We start from the raw sequence: 15,610 nt of genomic DNA on the forward strand, positions 1-15,610 counted from the left end.
TTTTTATTTTCTCTATTGAAACGAATTTGTCTTTGTTTCTACCGTGTCCGTTGAGCATTGCTGGTTGCAGATGGGCAGCTTGCACAGTGTTACAGGTGGATGGCAGCCATAAAAGAAAGACGCTTTGGCATCACTAGCACTAAGTGGATTATATACGAACCTAGACACAGAACACGGGAAATGTGGGATGTGGCAGGGCTTGGGCAGCTGGCTGTGCCCACTGATCAAAGTGCATTTTCTCTGTAGGCAGGAGTCACCAGATAGTGTTACGGCTGGCTCTGCGGGTGGCCAAGGGTGCGCTCCGATGGGCGAGAAGTGTCACAATTAGAAATAGGTTTTCCTTGCGAGCACCTGGGCTGAGTACAATGGCGTGAAATGTTCCCTGCCCTTGTGGACGTGGCACGAAGCAGATGGGACTCTGCTGGCCTCTTTCCAAACCTCCCAGATTTTGTGGGTATGTTAGGAGGAACGTGTGTGCCCAGCCATAAACTAGGTGGGAGGTGTCTTCACAGGCTTTGATCCTGCCTGAGAAAGCTCAGCCATCAATCACGATGGGATGTCTCGCTTGCTAGCTCAGCAGGCAAAACGGGCCATATTTATTTTTAGGTGTGCTAAACGTTCGAAGCTGAGCGTGGTTTTTATTTTCCGTGGCTTATTTTGTCTTTCAGAAAGCTCCAGGGAGCTGCAGAGTTTGTCAATGGGCCAGGGTGGGCTATCAGTGGCACGGTGCAGGAGCAGAGGACAGGGCTGAGTACGTTCCTCCTGGGATTGCTCAGGGTTTAGTTGTGCTCTTAAATATGAATATCATGGCATGCTGCGTTAGGAAGCTAGATGCGTTGCTGGCAACGCACTCATAGCTTCAAAGCCGTTTTTCTGGCAAAGTTTCTCCTATGTGATAAATACCCCTGCGAAACCGTAGCAGGAAAACCCATCATGAAGTAGCTGAGCCCGACCAGAGCGCCGTGCCTGGCCAGGGGTCAGGCTATTGAGGCCTTTGCTGGCACACGTGTTGGTGCAGGCACCACCCGTGTGATCACCACTGCGAGTGATGCTGGAAGGGTTTCTTCTGCCAAACTGGGGTTTTGCTTAAAGCTGTGTTTGGGTGGAAGTGACTTCTACTGGTGCGCAAACGTGTGCATCTTAACCCAAGTGAAACTTGTGTGAAATTGTGTATAAATGTCGGAGAATCCTTCCACTGCCTTAGAAACCTCACTGCAAGAGCAGCTTTTAAGTGTCCTTTAGGAGAGGAGAACCAGAGAGTGAAATAGAAGAGTTTAAACATCACTTTCAAAAAGAAGTCACTGCGTGCAAAGGTTGTACAAAAACCTGGACTTGTAAAAACTCAGTGTGCGCGTGTGTGTAAACTCAGAGCACACAGGGAAGCCTGCTTGCCAGTCTGGACAATTTGCCACTGTATATTTTTGGGAGCTGCTATCAGGAAGGTGTTTTTGGGACCTCCTATCAGAAAGGTGTTTGTTTGTTTTCTTGTTTATTTTTCTTCCCAGTATCAGTTGGCTTTGTCTTTGATGAATTAGTAATACTTGAGGTATGCAGAAGCCAGGTATAGATGGGAGTGTAATATTATCCAGAATTTTATGGTGTAGCTTATTGACTTTGGGGGAACTGCTCTGACAAAGGCATTTTTCTCCACGGAAAAGTCTCCATCTGGTTTAGGAACCTTTCTGGAACATTTGTTTCTTGTATAACCTCTGTGGGAAGTAACATAAATGTAAAATGATAGCGCTGTCCTGTCTCTTCAGGTGAGAGAGCTGATTACCCCACGCTGAATTTTCCTTAGGGCCTCTGCAGTGGCTTCTTTGTCTTCCCCCTGATTTATAGGTTTGGGGGAGAAGAAGTGAGGCTTGGGAGGCGCGGGAGCTGCTGGAAGTGGGTTTGTGGGGTGCGGGGAGGAGGATCTGTTTGGGGCTGCCCCAGGACCTGAGATGGAGGGTGACTTAAAACCTACTGGTTTGGGGATGTATTTTCACAGCTTTTGTGAGAGCATTTTCCATTTAACTCAGCACAGATGTGAATGATAAAATATAAATTGAAGATTAATGTACACCATCTTGGCGTGTGAAAGGTTCAATTATTGGCAGAGCAAGCAGAATAATGGAAAATACGTTTGAGTGATTGTTCAGTTAATATCGTTTGCAATGAATTATTCACAACAATTTGTTCACCCCCACTCTTATTGTAATAATTTTCGTTCCTTCATTTGCTCAGCGTTTGAAACTGCTTCCCACAACTTGTAATGAAGTATATCCACGCATCCAGCCCCTTCTCCCCACCTCCCCCCGCCTACACGCCACGAAGGACAGATTTTAAAGAGCTCAGCATTTTAGGCACTGAGCTCTCTTTAAGAAGTTAATCATAAGGGTCAGAGTGGAGTTAATCAGAAGTGTTGCAGTGGAGGCTGCTGCCTGCTGATTGCTCAGATGTGACCCATAAAAGCCCATTTTGCAGGCCGCAGCGACCTCAACCCTTTAAGCTGGCAGCGATGTGGCTGCTAACCACTGAAGCCCTTCCTGCTGCGCCGGCTGAGCCGTGGCGTTCAGCAGTGTACATGCGAGTGGTGTGCTGAGGCTTTCACCAGCAGAAGGCGATCAGCTGCCGTTGGGTGATCGCTCTGCATCCCTGGAGCGTATCCTTCCTGCCTGTATGGCCTCACTGGTGCTGGGCGGTGGGAGGAGGAGGAGGAGTTGAGCTTCACAGCCAGGCGTGTGGCACCGGCAGCCTCGAAGAGAAGCCCTTTGCGCGCTCAGGTCCCTGCCTCTTGCGCTGTGCTACAAACAACGGAGGGGATCGGGTGCAGCGCTGGAACTGGTGGGTTGTCTTCCAGCACTGCAAAGCATCACAGCTGTGCTCCCTTTTCTTCAGGCACTGGAAAACCCGCAAATGCACACGGCTCCTACAGCCGGGTCTGTTCTTACCAGTCACACGGGAGGGAAGTTTTTAAGCCAGGTCGCTGTAGGGTGGTCGGCAGGGGGACAAAGATGTCCGTGTCCTCCCTCCGTGTCCCTCTGCAGCCTGTCTGGAGCACAGGCAGTGGGCGAGCACTCAGTGTGACGTCCCTCTGGCTTTGGAGGAAGGAGCCAGGACTCGCTGCTGCCCAGCTTTGTGCTCCCACTGCTGCGCCTCTCGATGCCAACTTTACTTTAGGGTGAGTTGGCAAGGAGTCTGGCCTCTTATCCAAGCAGTGTCCTCATGAAATCATTGGCACCCCATCCATAACTAGCTTTATTACCTTTTGGGGCTTTTTTTGGTGTCTCTTGGCCATCGGTCTCTGGTGTGTTGAGAGATGTAGAGGGAAATGTTTTGCAGGCAGTGGTGAGTGGGTCCCGAGGGCAGGTGGGAGCCATGGTGTACAGCCAAGACGAGGGCTGCTGCAGGGGTCAGTGGAGAATTCAAAGCTGCTTTAGGGTAAGACAAATCCTTGTCTGATTCTTAACCCTTTAAGGACTCTCACTAGCTCTGTCAAGCTGTGACCACAAAGCCTTCAGCACAAAACCCCAAACACCATAACGAGCTGGGATTTATGCTTTTGCATCTTCCCCATGGAGAGACAGCACTCGCAAGGTCGATCCGCCAGCATCTACTTGTCCAAATCTCCATAATCAGGCGAAACGCGATTATGGAGCTGCTTGTCATTAGGACACAATGGCTCTTAAATGGCCCGGATTGAATTAAAGCCTTAATGGCAGAGCATCCAAAGTAAATAGCAGGCGACCAGATCCGCTGGGGGTGACGTGCCTATCAGTCAGCCCCGATGAGGAGAGCAGAGCTCAGGCCGGGCAGCAGCAGCCGCAGGAGCGCAGTCATTGGGGTGGGTGTGCTGCCTGGAGGAGCTCAGCGCCTTGGCTGCAGGCACGCACGCGAGTGCCGGGGGAGCCGGGGGAGCTGTGGGCTTCCTGCGCTGGCCTCCGAGCTGGAAAAAAAACGGCACGCTTTGGACTCGCCGCGGTGAGGGGGTTTTGCCGCGGTGTGGGGCGAGTTTTGTTCTTTGCTGTCTTTCCCCTTTTTGTACCGGTTTTACCCAGCAGGTGTCAATGCCTTCAGGTTGTTTCCAGCTAAGGGAAATGCCAGCGTTTGGTGAAACGATGCCATGATGGGAAGTGCCTTACTCCACTTCTGTCCGCGTTTGCATCCCTTTTTGCCGACATCAGGCCGGTGGTGTCCAAACAAAATCCCACTTTGCTTCCAATTTGACTTTCTTGCAAGTGCGCTTTCCACCTCTCTTGAACAAAGCTTCGTAAATCAACATCAGTGTGCTCCTGGACATGTTTTCCAGCGAAGAAGTCCCCCAGGTCCCATGCTGGCTGCCAGGAGCTGCTCTGCTCCCAGTTTCCCCCAGCTGTACTGGGAGGGAGCTCCCTCTGCCCTCAGTGGGCATCGGCACCTGCGGGTGCTTTGGGAGTGGCCGGCCCTGCAGTCGTTCCTGGTTGCCAGCTCTGATGTTCATTGCCCGTTTAGCTTCGTTACTGCTCCTTATTTTGCAGCTCTGGTTTCGCTCAGTGGTTGTAACCTTGCCAACAAATCAGGTGGGGCTGGAATATGTTGCTGCGCTGGCCCCAAGGAAATGACTGTGAAGCTCTGGCTTATGCCTGTGCTGGCAGTGACAGCTGAGGTGGGAAAAGCATTAGGTAGGAAAACATCTGGAGAAAAAGCAGGGAATGAGAAAGCAAGCACCAGAAGACAGGTATGGATCACCAAGACCTGTCAATGAATTTGATTTCATTGGATTGCAGGTTCCTGCTATTGCTATTCGATTGCTTCCTCTGCCAGCCTTATTGCTATTACCCCATGGAAGAGCTGCACCCCAGAGCAAACTTCATCTTTTACCTGGAGGCTAATGGCTTTTGATGTGTTCCCCAAATTTGCATTTTAATGGAATGAAACTTATCCTTTCCCCCCAAAGCAGCAATTTAAAAGTTGAGCCTCTGGAAAGCTTTCCTCAAATACCCACCCATTCGTGTGAAGTGTCCAAAGCAACCCTGGTGTATTTTAGATGTGCCGTGAGTGTATTGGGCTTCCTGTACCACACCGATAACTTCTCGAGGCAAGACCTCATCTTCCCCCGGTGCGACCTCTCCTACGGCTGTAGCTCAGGACCTAAAAGTCACCGATCGCCTCGGAGCTCTCCTGGGCTGCAGCGTGCAGAGGCCGCTCTCGGTTGTCACTGAGCAAAAGAAGAAAACGTAAATTGCTCCAGCACTGCCCTGTGGAAACGATGGCTGTCATAAAGCCTCCTTTGAAAGGAGGCAGGGGGGAAACCTGTGTGCTGCTGCTCCCTGCTGGATAAAGCCAGCAGGGCTGCTCCGCTGACACCGCTGCCTGGGGCCTGTGCACAGGAGGTGCCAGCTCTGACCGTCCTCTCCTCTCTTCCTCCCTTGCAGTGTGCTACTTGCTGAAGAGCAACATCAGCCCCGACCTGTGCAATGAAGACGGACTAACCGCACTGCATCAGGTGAGGCACAACACGGAGAGCGCTCCGTGTTTCATTTCCTCGCTCAGTGAAAACAGGGAAGCTTTGCCACATTGTGCTGGGGAGCGAGCCGAGGTAAAACCCGTCTCGTGCCGTACACAGGGCTTTGTTCCGTGGTGGTAAGGGCTCAGGAATTGGGGCTGGGTTTCAGGCACGAACACCAACATTGCTCACACTCTATAATCTTTATGGGGCTGGGCGGTAAACTCTTAAAGCAGGTTAACTCACACTGAGACTATGGCAACCTTACGAGGTTTGGAAGGGGCTTAGATAAATGATGCCCAAGGTGTTTGAAGAGCTCTCTGTAGGCTGTGTGACTTCATGGTCAGTGCGAGGGGCAGCAGCAGATCTGCAGGAAAACACAGGGCTGCTGTCCTGGGGTGCCAGCCTGTGTCCTTCCTCAGAGCCTCCGTGCTGCCAGGGTTTTTTGTTCTTCCCACGGCCCCGTCCCCACCCCACCTCATGAGCCCAGATGCTCAGTGCCAAAGCCTCAGGACAGTCCCCGTGGCAGTCCCATGGGGCTCCCTGTGCCTGGCAGCCACCGCCTCCGCCAAAAACAACAGCGTAGTTGTGGAGTTCACTCTGAGGGTGGAACGGGGACACGCGGCTTTCTCTCCGTTTGTCCCCGCTGTAAATGCTCCCATTGACTTGGCATTTTGGATTCCTCTGCAAGTCGCTTTCTGTCTTCAAAGCTGGGTGGGTGCTTGCTTGAAAAGGCAAAGCGGCTCCTAGAAGAGCAAAAGCTCCTGCCACCTCCTCTCCAAAGCGATGCTCCTCTGCACACAGAGAAACGCAGGCAGCTGGTGCTGCTGGCAGCCTCTTTGCTTCCACCACCAGCTGCTGGAGCTGTGAAAGGCTTTGCCAACTGAAGGATCAGTTTTTGTAAAGGTGCATTTGGGGGCTGAGGTGGAAGCATTGACTTCACGAGAATTAATTGTATCCCTGAACAGAGAGAAGCTGCCAAACGAACACAAATGCCCATTAGTAGTGGCTTCTAGTGAAGGACGCAGCTTATGCTTCTGGGATAACTTGGCTGTCTGACAGGCATGATTTTAGCCTCACTTCCACATATAAATAGTAAACAGAAATAGAAATGCACAAAGGGTCCTTGTTGCTCGGCTGCCGAGATGCTTGCTGTGGGTGTGCTTCGGCCCCTGTACAAGCCTGCAGTGCAGTGCTGGGCCACGAGGCTCCAGCGTGGGCAGACCACAAACGGGCTTTCTGCACAAGGACCGATCTTATTTTAGTGTCCCATACACATGTTCATATTAAGAAATGAGCATGAGGTGGGTCAAAGAGCAAATTCCACCTTCCCCAAAGGAAGCAGTGGAGGCCCTTCTTGGTGTGAGTGCATGGGGGATGCCGATTTTTCTAGGAAACGAAAGATGCCCCATGAAGCACTTCATATTGTTGGGAATCCAGCTTGCATCTCTTCAGATAACTATGGTAGGTAGCGTGAGCTGCTTAGAAGTTTTTTATTCATCGCATGCCAGCGCGTGGGATTTTCCCTAAGAAAAGGGAATGTCAGCTTGTCAGCTCCTCCCTCGGTATGCAGCTATGCTGGTTACCTTGAATTTCTGCTCTGTTTGCTCTTGAATATGGAAGACCCAGTGAAGCAGCAGCTGTGTGCATATTTGCTGATGTTCCCCTCCTGCTTCTGCCCCAAACCAGAGGGCCCTGCAAAACACCAGTGACCTTCAGTCCACTATGTGGGTGTTCTGCATGGTGCCTTTCTGGCCTGGTTGTCTTGAACTTGGTGTTTAACGCTGTTGGAGAGGCTTGCTGCCAAATACTGCAGCATAAAGTAGGTCCCTGTGTCCAGGTACCATGGTACAACTGAGCAGGTGTGAGCCCTCACCTTCCCAAAGTAAAAAGCAAACCGAAACAATCTGTCTACATCTCTTCCTCACCAGTGCTGCATAGACAACTACGAAGAGATAGTCAAGCTTCTCCTCAACCACGGGGCCAACGTCAACGCCAAGGACAACGAGCTGTGGACTCCCTTGCACGCAGCAGCTACGTGTGGTCATATCAACCTGGTGAAGATCCTCATCCAGCAGTAGGTGGCTTGTTGTGTCTGCCCCTTTCTGCAAGTCTGATTTAACCCGCAGCTTCTGCGGGCGGGAACTGGGACTGCTTGGCACCTCTCGGTGCTGGTTACTGCCTGCTCTCAGGCTGTTCGTGGGACTCCTTCCTATGTGGGGGAAGAGGAGGTGGAGGAGGAAGAGCAGAAAGGTTGAGGAGATGCAATAAAAACCCAGGTGGCCTGACTCAGTTTCAGGAAGCTGCTCAGGACTGGGCCAAAATTTGCCCATTTTGTCTTGTGTCCTGGTGTGTACGTGCCTGTGTTTGTGCTCGTTGAACTGTGCTTGCTGGATGGGTAGAAATAGGAGCAGCCAGCACGACCTACTCTCAGGCTTTTAAACACAACTTCAGATCTTCCAGCCACAGTCAGAGAGACACCGATGCAGGAGGACAGCAGGTTCATATGGCTTGAATACTTGGGTGAACTTTTTGACCTGCCTTACTGGCTCTTAATTAGTGACCAGATAGCTGCTCACAATGCGTTTGTTCCCCAGCAGTGTGACATGGGGCGCTCGCCCTGGACCTTCCCCTTGCCTTTTCAAGGGCCACAAAGCTCGTGTCTTCCCTGGGCTCGCTGGCAAGGAGGAAGAGGAAAGATGCATTTTGAGCCATACCATGTGCAGCTTTTAATGAGCACCTGCTGGAGCAGACAGTCCTGACTGCAAATGGAGGCCTCTCCTCCATTTGCCAGGGTGACGGTGGAGAGGGCAAAATGTGTTTTGGGGTTTTACCGTGCTGCTTTGCACAGCAGAGCCTGTGACCTCTCCCTGAGGGCCTCTTCTCCCTGCAGTGCTGCCATCTGGGACGCTAGCATGGAATTTTTTGCCCTTCTTTCTTGACTTAAAATGAAGGAAGTGAGGCAGAGGATGCAGGCATGGTGTCGTGATCCCATGCTCGGAAAGAGTCTTCCACTGGACTTTTGAGGGATGGGTGATTTGTTTGCTATGATGAAAGTCGTCCTTTGGAGCAGGTCTCACATACCAAATGGCTGGTTAAACACTGCCATGGAAGGCAGCGGTACTGGTGGTGGCACCCGGAGCCCTGGGAGACCATCAGAGGTGGCAGCCCACAAGAGATGTTTAGTTCTTTTTTATTTTCTGATTAAACTGACACTGGAACATTGCAAGTGTGAGTTTCAATGCAGTTTGCCCTGCTCGGGCAGAGAGAGGGGAAAAAAAGTAAAGGAACAGGAATGTAAATGCAAGTGGATGTTGTCTGCCATCTTGCTGAGGTAGAGCAGAGGTCAGCTGAGGACTACTTAACAGCTAGCTAAAATGGCAAAGCTCAGAAGGTGCTGGAAATTCTTTTACCATGTGAGAATATGAGGTTAGTGAACAATATAACTGGCTATTTGCCTTCCAAATAGTACCTCCTGGAGGTGATACAGAGGCTTAGAGAAGTGCTTTTGGAAAATCAGATGGAAAAATTCACCAGTTGCCAGAAATTTTATTGTTACTATTTTATTTTTTACTTTTCCCAGTGTGCCCTTGGTTAGGTGGAAGGCTCCCTCCACCATTCACCCTGTATCTTCCACAACTTCTCCGGTCCTTGTGAACTTTTTGTTCAAGGGCTGCCACATGCCCAGATAACAAGCACCTGGTAGTTGCTTGGCATTGATATTCAGAAATTCAGCAAATAAATCACTTCTATCACTGAGAAGCTGCTGGTCTGTCCAGTGCCAGGACGAGTGCTAGGACCAGGAGAGGACAGGAATGGCTCAGTGGCTTGTGTCCCCCACAGCCCATGAAGTAGGTGCTGCCTTTCATCCGCTTTTGGAATTTGTCTTCCCCACTCATAGCTCCATGGCTTTGTTTTAAATCTGTATTGTCTAACAAATCTTGGTGACATTTGGGCAACCATGAAACCCCAGCTGCTTTTTGCCAAACGTTTATCCCAGTGTTTGGCACTGTCTGCTCTAGGATATTACGGGAATCCTTTCTTGTGTGACACCTTTTTCCCCTTGCAGTGGAGCCGACTTGCTGGCAGTAAACGCGGATGGCAACATGCCGTACGACCTCTGTGAAGACGAGCCAACCCTGGATGTCATCGAGACTTGCATGGCCTATCAGGGTAAGGAGACTGAGAACATGTAGAATTCAAAAGGGGGCCAATGTAGTACTTAAAATGACCTTCTCAGCTCTTGATTTGCCTCTTGAGAGAAGCAGAGAGCTTCTGCCTGGCATAATGTTTTGGAACTGTCTAGTTTCTCTGATTCCTAATTTATGGTGAAGTCCCCTCAGCCTCTGGAAAGAATGTGAGGCCAAATCAACAAGGAATCATGAGTATAATTGTACTCAACCAGTGGAGACAAAGATCCTTTCCAACTCTTCAATTGGAATTTTAACAGGAATTACACAGGAAAAAATCAATGAGATGCGGGCTGCCCCGGAGCAGGTCATGATCTGTGACATTCATGACATACTTGCGACTGGACAAGACCTGAACAGGACTGATGCCCAGGGTGCTACGCTGGTGAGTGAAACTGCCGCGGCTTCGCTTCTGCCTTCCTTTAGCCTGTGGGTTACGAAACCTGCCCTGTGGCAGGAGGTTATACAAAATCAACATGTACAAGGAGGGAGGAAGCTGTCTGGATCTTTTCCTCTGTTTTAGTATCGTCATGTAGGAACGGGCTCTGTCTGTGAGTACAGCTGACATAACTTAGTGCCTAACCCTGAGCTTTCTGAAGCAAATCCCTCATTGCTGTGACCTCCACCACTTGTCCCACGGGTCAGGTCCTTCAGTAAGGCTGCTGAGCCCCCGTGTCCCATCTGACAGTGGTTGGTACCGGCAGTTTCCACAGAAAGGTTCAAAATATTCTGCGATGAGGATATAAATTTATACATATAATACTTGTTAAATGGCTTATATATTAAAAAAATGAAGCAGGTGTATTGGCTTCCCTTTCTGTATCACCCCAACCTTGCTTGTAGAGGCTCTAGCTGTGAAACTGCCTTTCAGTCCTGGAAAACTGTTAACTGTTTTAACAACTCTCAGCATCAGATTCAAGCTTGCATTTGCTTGTCGGACTGCTTCTGAGCATTAACTGATTCCTTGTTAAATCATACGACCTCTAGAGGAAATGACCCCGTGCCATAAAATTTATGTAGAAATTAATTGGACTGCCAGAAAGCATCAGAATTTATTTCCAGATGAGGTTTTAACTTCATGGGGTAGAATCCATGCGGAAAATTTTGAAAAGACGCTTTTGTGCTCCTCTTTAGCACAGCTGAAGTAGGATGAGCTCTGAATGAAGTTCATACCTTCAGAATGGCGTACAGGTCAATGGTGTGCTCAGAGAGGCAGCAGCAGACAGCAATTATGAAAATCCTCAGAGACATGAAGGGTCATGGTGGAGTACAGGAGACTATTATTCATGTCTCCAAAGTGATGGGTGTAGTTGGAGGCCAGTATCTGAAAAATCAGATTTCTTAAACTAGAAGTCGCCATGGATTTAAATGTTTCTGATTTTCAAATGGTGAAAGCAGTCATAGAATGAGTGGAAGTGCACTTGCACAAAGGGACTCCTGACTAAAGCATGCTGAACATTTCGTCAAAAAATCACATCCACAGCACTTAGTGGGGAAGAGGAGATGGTTTCTGGCGTGAGGGATGTAGAGTTCACATTAGATGTTCTCCATGGCAGGTTGGCATTTCAGTGGTGCTGTTTGCTTGCTGTTTGGGGAGCACTTAGGAGCCCTGATTTAAAACTTGAAAACATTACTTTTTAAGCCATATATGTAAGAGATCTTAAGCACTGTTGAGCACTTTCCTCTCCAAGCAGAATTACATGCAGGTAATGCTGAGTGTCAGTAACAGGACCAACCTGCTTTTGACCTGATGGAAATGCATCTGCCAAATGCCCAACCTGCCGCCTGTCTGAATCTAGAGTCAGACATCATCCAGGAAATTCCACTGAAGCTCAGTGTAAAAAAAACGTTTATGGTCCTTGCAGGTGGTTCATGCTCTGTTCCTTGTCTCCTAGTTGCATATAGCCGCAGCCAATGGGTATCTGCATGCAGCTGAAGTCCTTCTTGACCAGGGGGCAAGCCTGGATGTTAAGGACTGGGACGGCTGGGAACCTCTTCATGCTGCGGCCTTCTGGGGACAGGTAAGGATTTTGTTGCAAAACTCATGTACAAGGGTGACACTTCTTTCTGCCTGTACAAACAAGCAATCTGTACTAGGGCTGGACTTGCTGGATGGTGTCAGATGAGATCCACGGGGCTCCAAAAAGAAGCTCTTGCTGAGAAAGCTCAGTAAGAGTATGTCTGTGCAGTTGAATGGTGGGAACTATACTTAACATCTCACATGTACCAGAAAAATGTGGGGCAAGTTGAGCATTCATCCTGTTGCTTCTTGTCATCTTCCAACTTTTCAGTTTGAGGTGGAAAACGATTTCCTAAAATACCTCTGTCAACTGGGTTTTCTTTCTGTTTCTTTAGATGCAGATGGCTGAGTTGCTTGTGTCCCATGGGGCTAGCTTGAGTGCCAGGACATCTTTGGATGAGATGCCAATAGGTGGGTTTACTGATCTTAAAAAACGAGATCAAAGTCATTAAGAAAATCCTTTAGAAGCTTTTGCCTCTAAGCCTGCTGGAGTCTTCAGATGGTGTTTTCAGAAGCATTAACACTTCATTTTTCAGGTGTCTAGAATCAAAGTTATAGGGACTTTAACAGGGATTGAAGTTTTAAAGAGCCTACTTTGTTACTCCTGAAAATGCTTCTTCCTGCTCATAAAAAGAAGGGAGAATGAATTTCTCGAGCACCAAGCTTTTGTCTTGTTTGTCCACACTCATGTCATCCCTCTATTCCTGTGCTTTGGAGTCTGCCTGCTCTTGCATTATGGTCTTAGACCTGGCTTACCCCACAGCAGCGGGGTTTGGTGTACCACTTCTAAAGCTGAGTGCAGCCCTAAAACTTGTGTGTCTCTAGTTCTGCCTTGGTGCAGTGAAGTCCTGTAACCTATTAGGGTTGGAGAGGGAAGAGAAAACACACAAGTCCTGGAACAGATTGGAAGTAAAAACGTCAGTGTTAGCATCTGACCATGTCTATTATTATCTTGTGCCACATTTTCTTTTGCCAAAAGGTTTTCTGAGCATTAAGGTTTTGGCATTAAGGTTTTCTTAATTGCAAAATCTGTGCATCCTCATTTTTTTCCAGGATTTTTTACAAGGATGGAAGTTCTCGTCTTCTACCCTGACCTGCTCTGCCTTTCTCTGGTCTTAAGTTCTGGAGACTTAAGTAAAAATGCTATAACCAGGGGAGGTGCAGTCTGGTGATTACGGAAATTTCTTTTCCTCACACCTTGAAGTGTTGAGACACTGGTCAATATATCTTTCACCCTGTCACAGGTAAAGGCAAAGCATACTGCTAGAGATGGGACAAAACCTAGCTGAACAGCTGGATCATCGCAAAGCTGAGCCACTGTCACAGTGAGCAGCTCTTGTTTTCTGATCCCACTTAGGTGTCCAAACCACTGTGCCTCCCGCAGTTTGTTTGGAGATGAATGTGTCTAAGCATATTTTGCTTAAATTTCCTTTATCCTCCTGGCGTTTGGAGTTGTATATACTAGGAAGACACAGGTAGTACCACGCTGTGAATGGTACCATGTGTGAATGGTCTGACTAACGGCCTGGTTTATGTGCCCCGTAGATCTCTGTGAAGAAGAGGAATTCAAAGTCTTACTTCTGGAGCTGAAACACAAGCACGACGTGATCATGAAGTCGCAGATGAGGCACAAATCCTCCCTGAGCCGAAGGACCTCCAGCACCGGCAGCCGGGGGTGAGTGCCTTGTTCCCCGCAGGTCACCCAGCGCCTTTGCTTGGCCACCCAGGGGTGACCACCGAGCACCCTGCAGTCAGCGCGCAGAGAACGAGCCCGTCTGTCCTTTCGGAGCACACTCTTAAAGGCAGAAACTGGCTGCCAGTGGAAGGCAGAGCTCCTCTGACGAGGGATTCTTTAGAGCTGCCCTGAACAGAGCCAGGTGGTGAGGATTTACCCTGCTGGACTGTTAGGAGTTGGGACTGAGAATCAGCGCTTCAGATGGATTAACTTGAGCTTCTTGACAGCTTTAATGAGGAAGGTGGAGGGGAAGGGGAATGAAGAGCAATAAATTCTCATGGCCAAGATACTGTGTTCAGACACTTTGCAAATGCCTTTATAAGACCTTTGCTAGACATCAAAGCAGTCCTGCAGACCACAGAACTCCCTTATCTCACGGGCCCTTTCCCTCTGTATTTACTCCCCTGGCTGCAGAGTAGATCCATGAGGTGAGCTGTGTGAGATCTAACCCACATTTGCAGTACTACTTTAAAACTCCTTAAAATTCCTCCTACCTTTAATATCCACACTAGTGCCTTTGTCTGCTTTGCGTGGGTGCCAGGAAACTAAATTCACATTACATTCCAGTGGGAGATGCCTTGAAGCACGAGGAGAAGGTGAGAGGAGTTAGAGGGTAAGATGTTCTGTATCCTGCTCACAGCTTTGATGCTCTTTCCCCGTGTCCCACAGGAAGGTGGTGAGGAGGGCCAGCCTGTCGGACCGCACAAACCTTTACAGGAAGGAGTGCGAGAAAGAGGCCATCGTCTGGCAGCAGCTGGGGGCTGCAGAAGAAGGAAGGAATTCAGGTCTCATTGGAGAAATGGGGGAGACTCGGTCTGACCAGGAGAATACAGACCCCGTAAGGAATCTCAATTGTCTTAAAGAGTTTCTGAGGAGGGTGGGTAGTGCAGGCTCAATAGCAGTGGGTGCCCTGGGGTGGGATGTGGCTGAAAAATTTGTAAACATTTATTATTTATTTATTATTTATTATCCATCAGATTTAAGCAAAAGACCAAATTCTCATTTAGTATAAACAGGAATATCTCACTACAGTGGAAAGGCTGTTTGGGATTTACAGCTGCTTAAATAGGTTTGAGATATGACCCTAGTGAACCAGAGTGTTCAGAAAAAATAGCAGTTAGTTATGACACATGCATTTCTCTGTAGAGCTAACAAACGGGTAATCACAAAGGAATTTCTATATTGCTTTGCAGTTACTTGTTTTTAATTGAGTTATTGTCATGTTCTATTAACACGCATATCACTCAATCTATATATTTTTTTTTCTGAGTCCTTCTGTGCTAAAATTTCCATGTTCCTGGCTGGGAGCAGCCCCTGGTTGGGGCTCACAGCATTATAGGGTCTTGTTGGTGGGTGAATTTGATGTTTTTGCTGCAGTACCTCTGGCTGAAAGGCTGAGTGTGAGCTGACTTAGGAAGTTGTCACAGGGATGAACTGTACGTGGAGAACGGGGGAAGATGCTCTTCTTTAATGTCTTCTTGTTACAGAATTCAGTGCTGGAGAACTCCTCCCTCCTTCCAGAGTTAGCAAACAAGAGCACCCAGTGTGACTCTGAAATCCCCCTCCAGAATGGACTCATGGCATCGGCCAGCACTTACCAGTACACCTTCTCCAACGGGGACATCTGGAGCATGCACGCTGACCCCGACGGCAGCCCAGGCCACGTGCTGCCCTACGGCAACCCCGGGCTCCCCGACACGCAGCAGTTCTGGGGTGCCTACAAGGAGCACAGCCACCAGACGCTCTCTGAACTGAAGCGGCAGCGGGCTGCGGCCAAGCTCCTCAACCACCCCTTCCTCAGCACCCACTTCGGCAGCGGCATGGGAGGAGTTGCCGAAAACGGGGGCGAGGCCAAGTCGCACCTAATCGGATCCAGGACTTCTCCCTACAGCTCCAATGGGACCTCGGTGTATTACACGGTGTCCAGTGGTGAGCCACCCCTCTTGAAATTCAAAGCTCCCATGGAGGAAATGGAAGAGAAGGTGCATGGGTGCTGCAGAATTTCCTAGTCTTACCTGCTACTTGCCCCAGAGGAAACGAGAAGTGGGTGGGCTGGTTGGATCTATCACTGTGGCCAGGTTGTTGGCGTTCCACGGGGAGGATCTGGTTACGGACATCCTGACTGTGTCGGCCTCGTTCATCTTGAATTGTACTTTACCCTGCCAATTACTTCCATTGAAGTTGAATGAGTAATGCAG

General features: G+C 49.2%; 1 protein-coding gene across 2 annotated transcripts in view; it reads left to right on the forward strand.

Annotated features, from left to right (window-relative positions):
* Window positions 1-15,421, forward strand: part of PPP1R16B (protein phosphatase 1 regulatory subunit 16B) — a 37,851-nt gene extending 22,430 nt beyond the window's left edge. The window contains exons 2-10 of one of the 2 annotated variants that reach the window (XM_035548154.1): window positions 5,397-5,467; window positions 7,399-7,544; window positions 9,537-9,640; window positions 9,918-10,042; window positions 11,553-11,678; window positions 12,013-12,088; window positions 13,223-13,352; window positions 14,082-14,250; window positions 14,900-15,421. In XM_035548154.1, coding sequence (XP_035404047.1) covers window positions 5,397-5,467; window positions 7,399-7,544; window positions 9,537-9,640; window positions 9,918-10,042; window positions 11,553-11,678; window positions 12,013-12,088; window positions 13,223-13,352; window positions 14,082-14,250; window positions 14,900-15,421 — 1,469 coding nt within the window. The remainder of the gene's footprint in view (window positions 1-5,396; window positions 5,468-7,398; window positions 7,545-9,536; window positions 9,641-9,917; window positions 10,043-11,552; window positions 11,679-12,012; window positions 12,089-13,222; window positions 13,353-14,081; window positions 14,251-14,899) is intronic. The other variant, XM_035548155.1, reaches the window with a different exon arrangement.
* The last annotated feature ends 189 nt before the right edge of the window (window positions 15,422-15,610 follow it).

The sequence above is a fragment of the Cygnus atratus genome, chromosome 16, assembly GCF_013377495.2.
Source record: "Cygnus atratus isolate AKBS03 ecotype Queensland, Australia chromosome 16, CAtr_DNAZoo_HiC_assembly, whole genome shotgun sequence".
NCBI classification, from domain to species: Eukaryota; Metazoa; Chordata; class Aves; order Anseriformes; family Anatidae; genus Cygnus; species Cygnus atratus.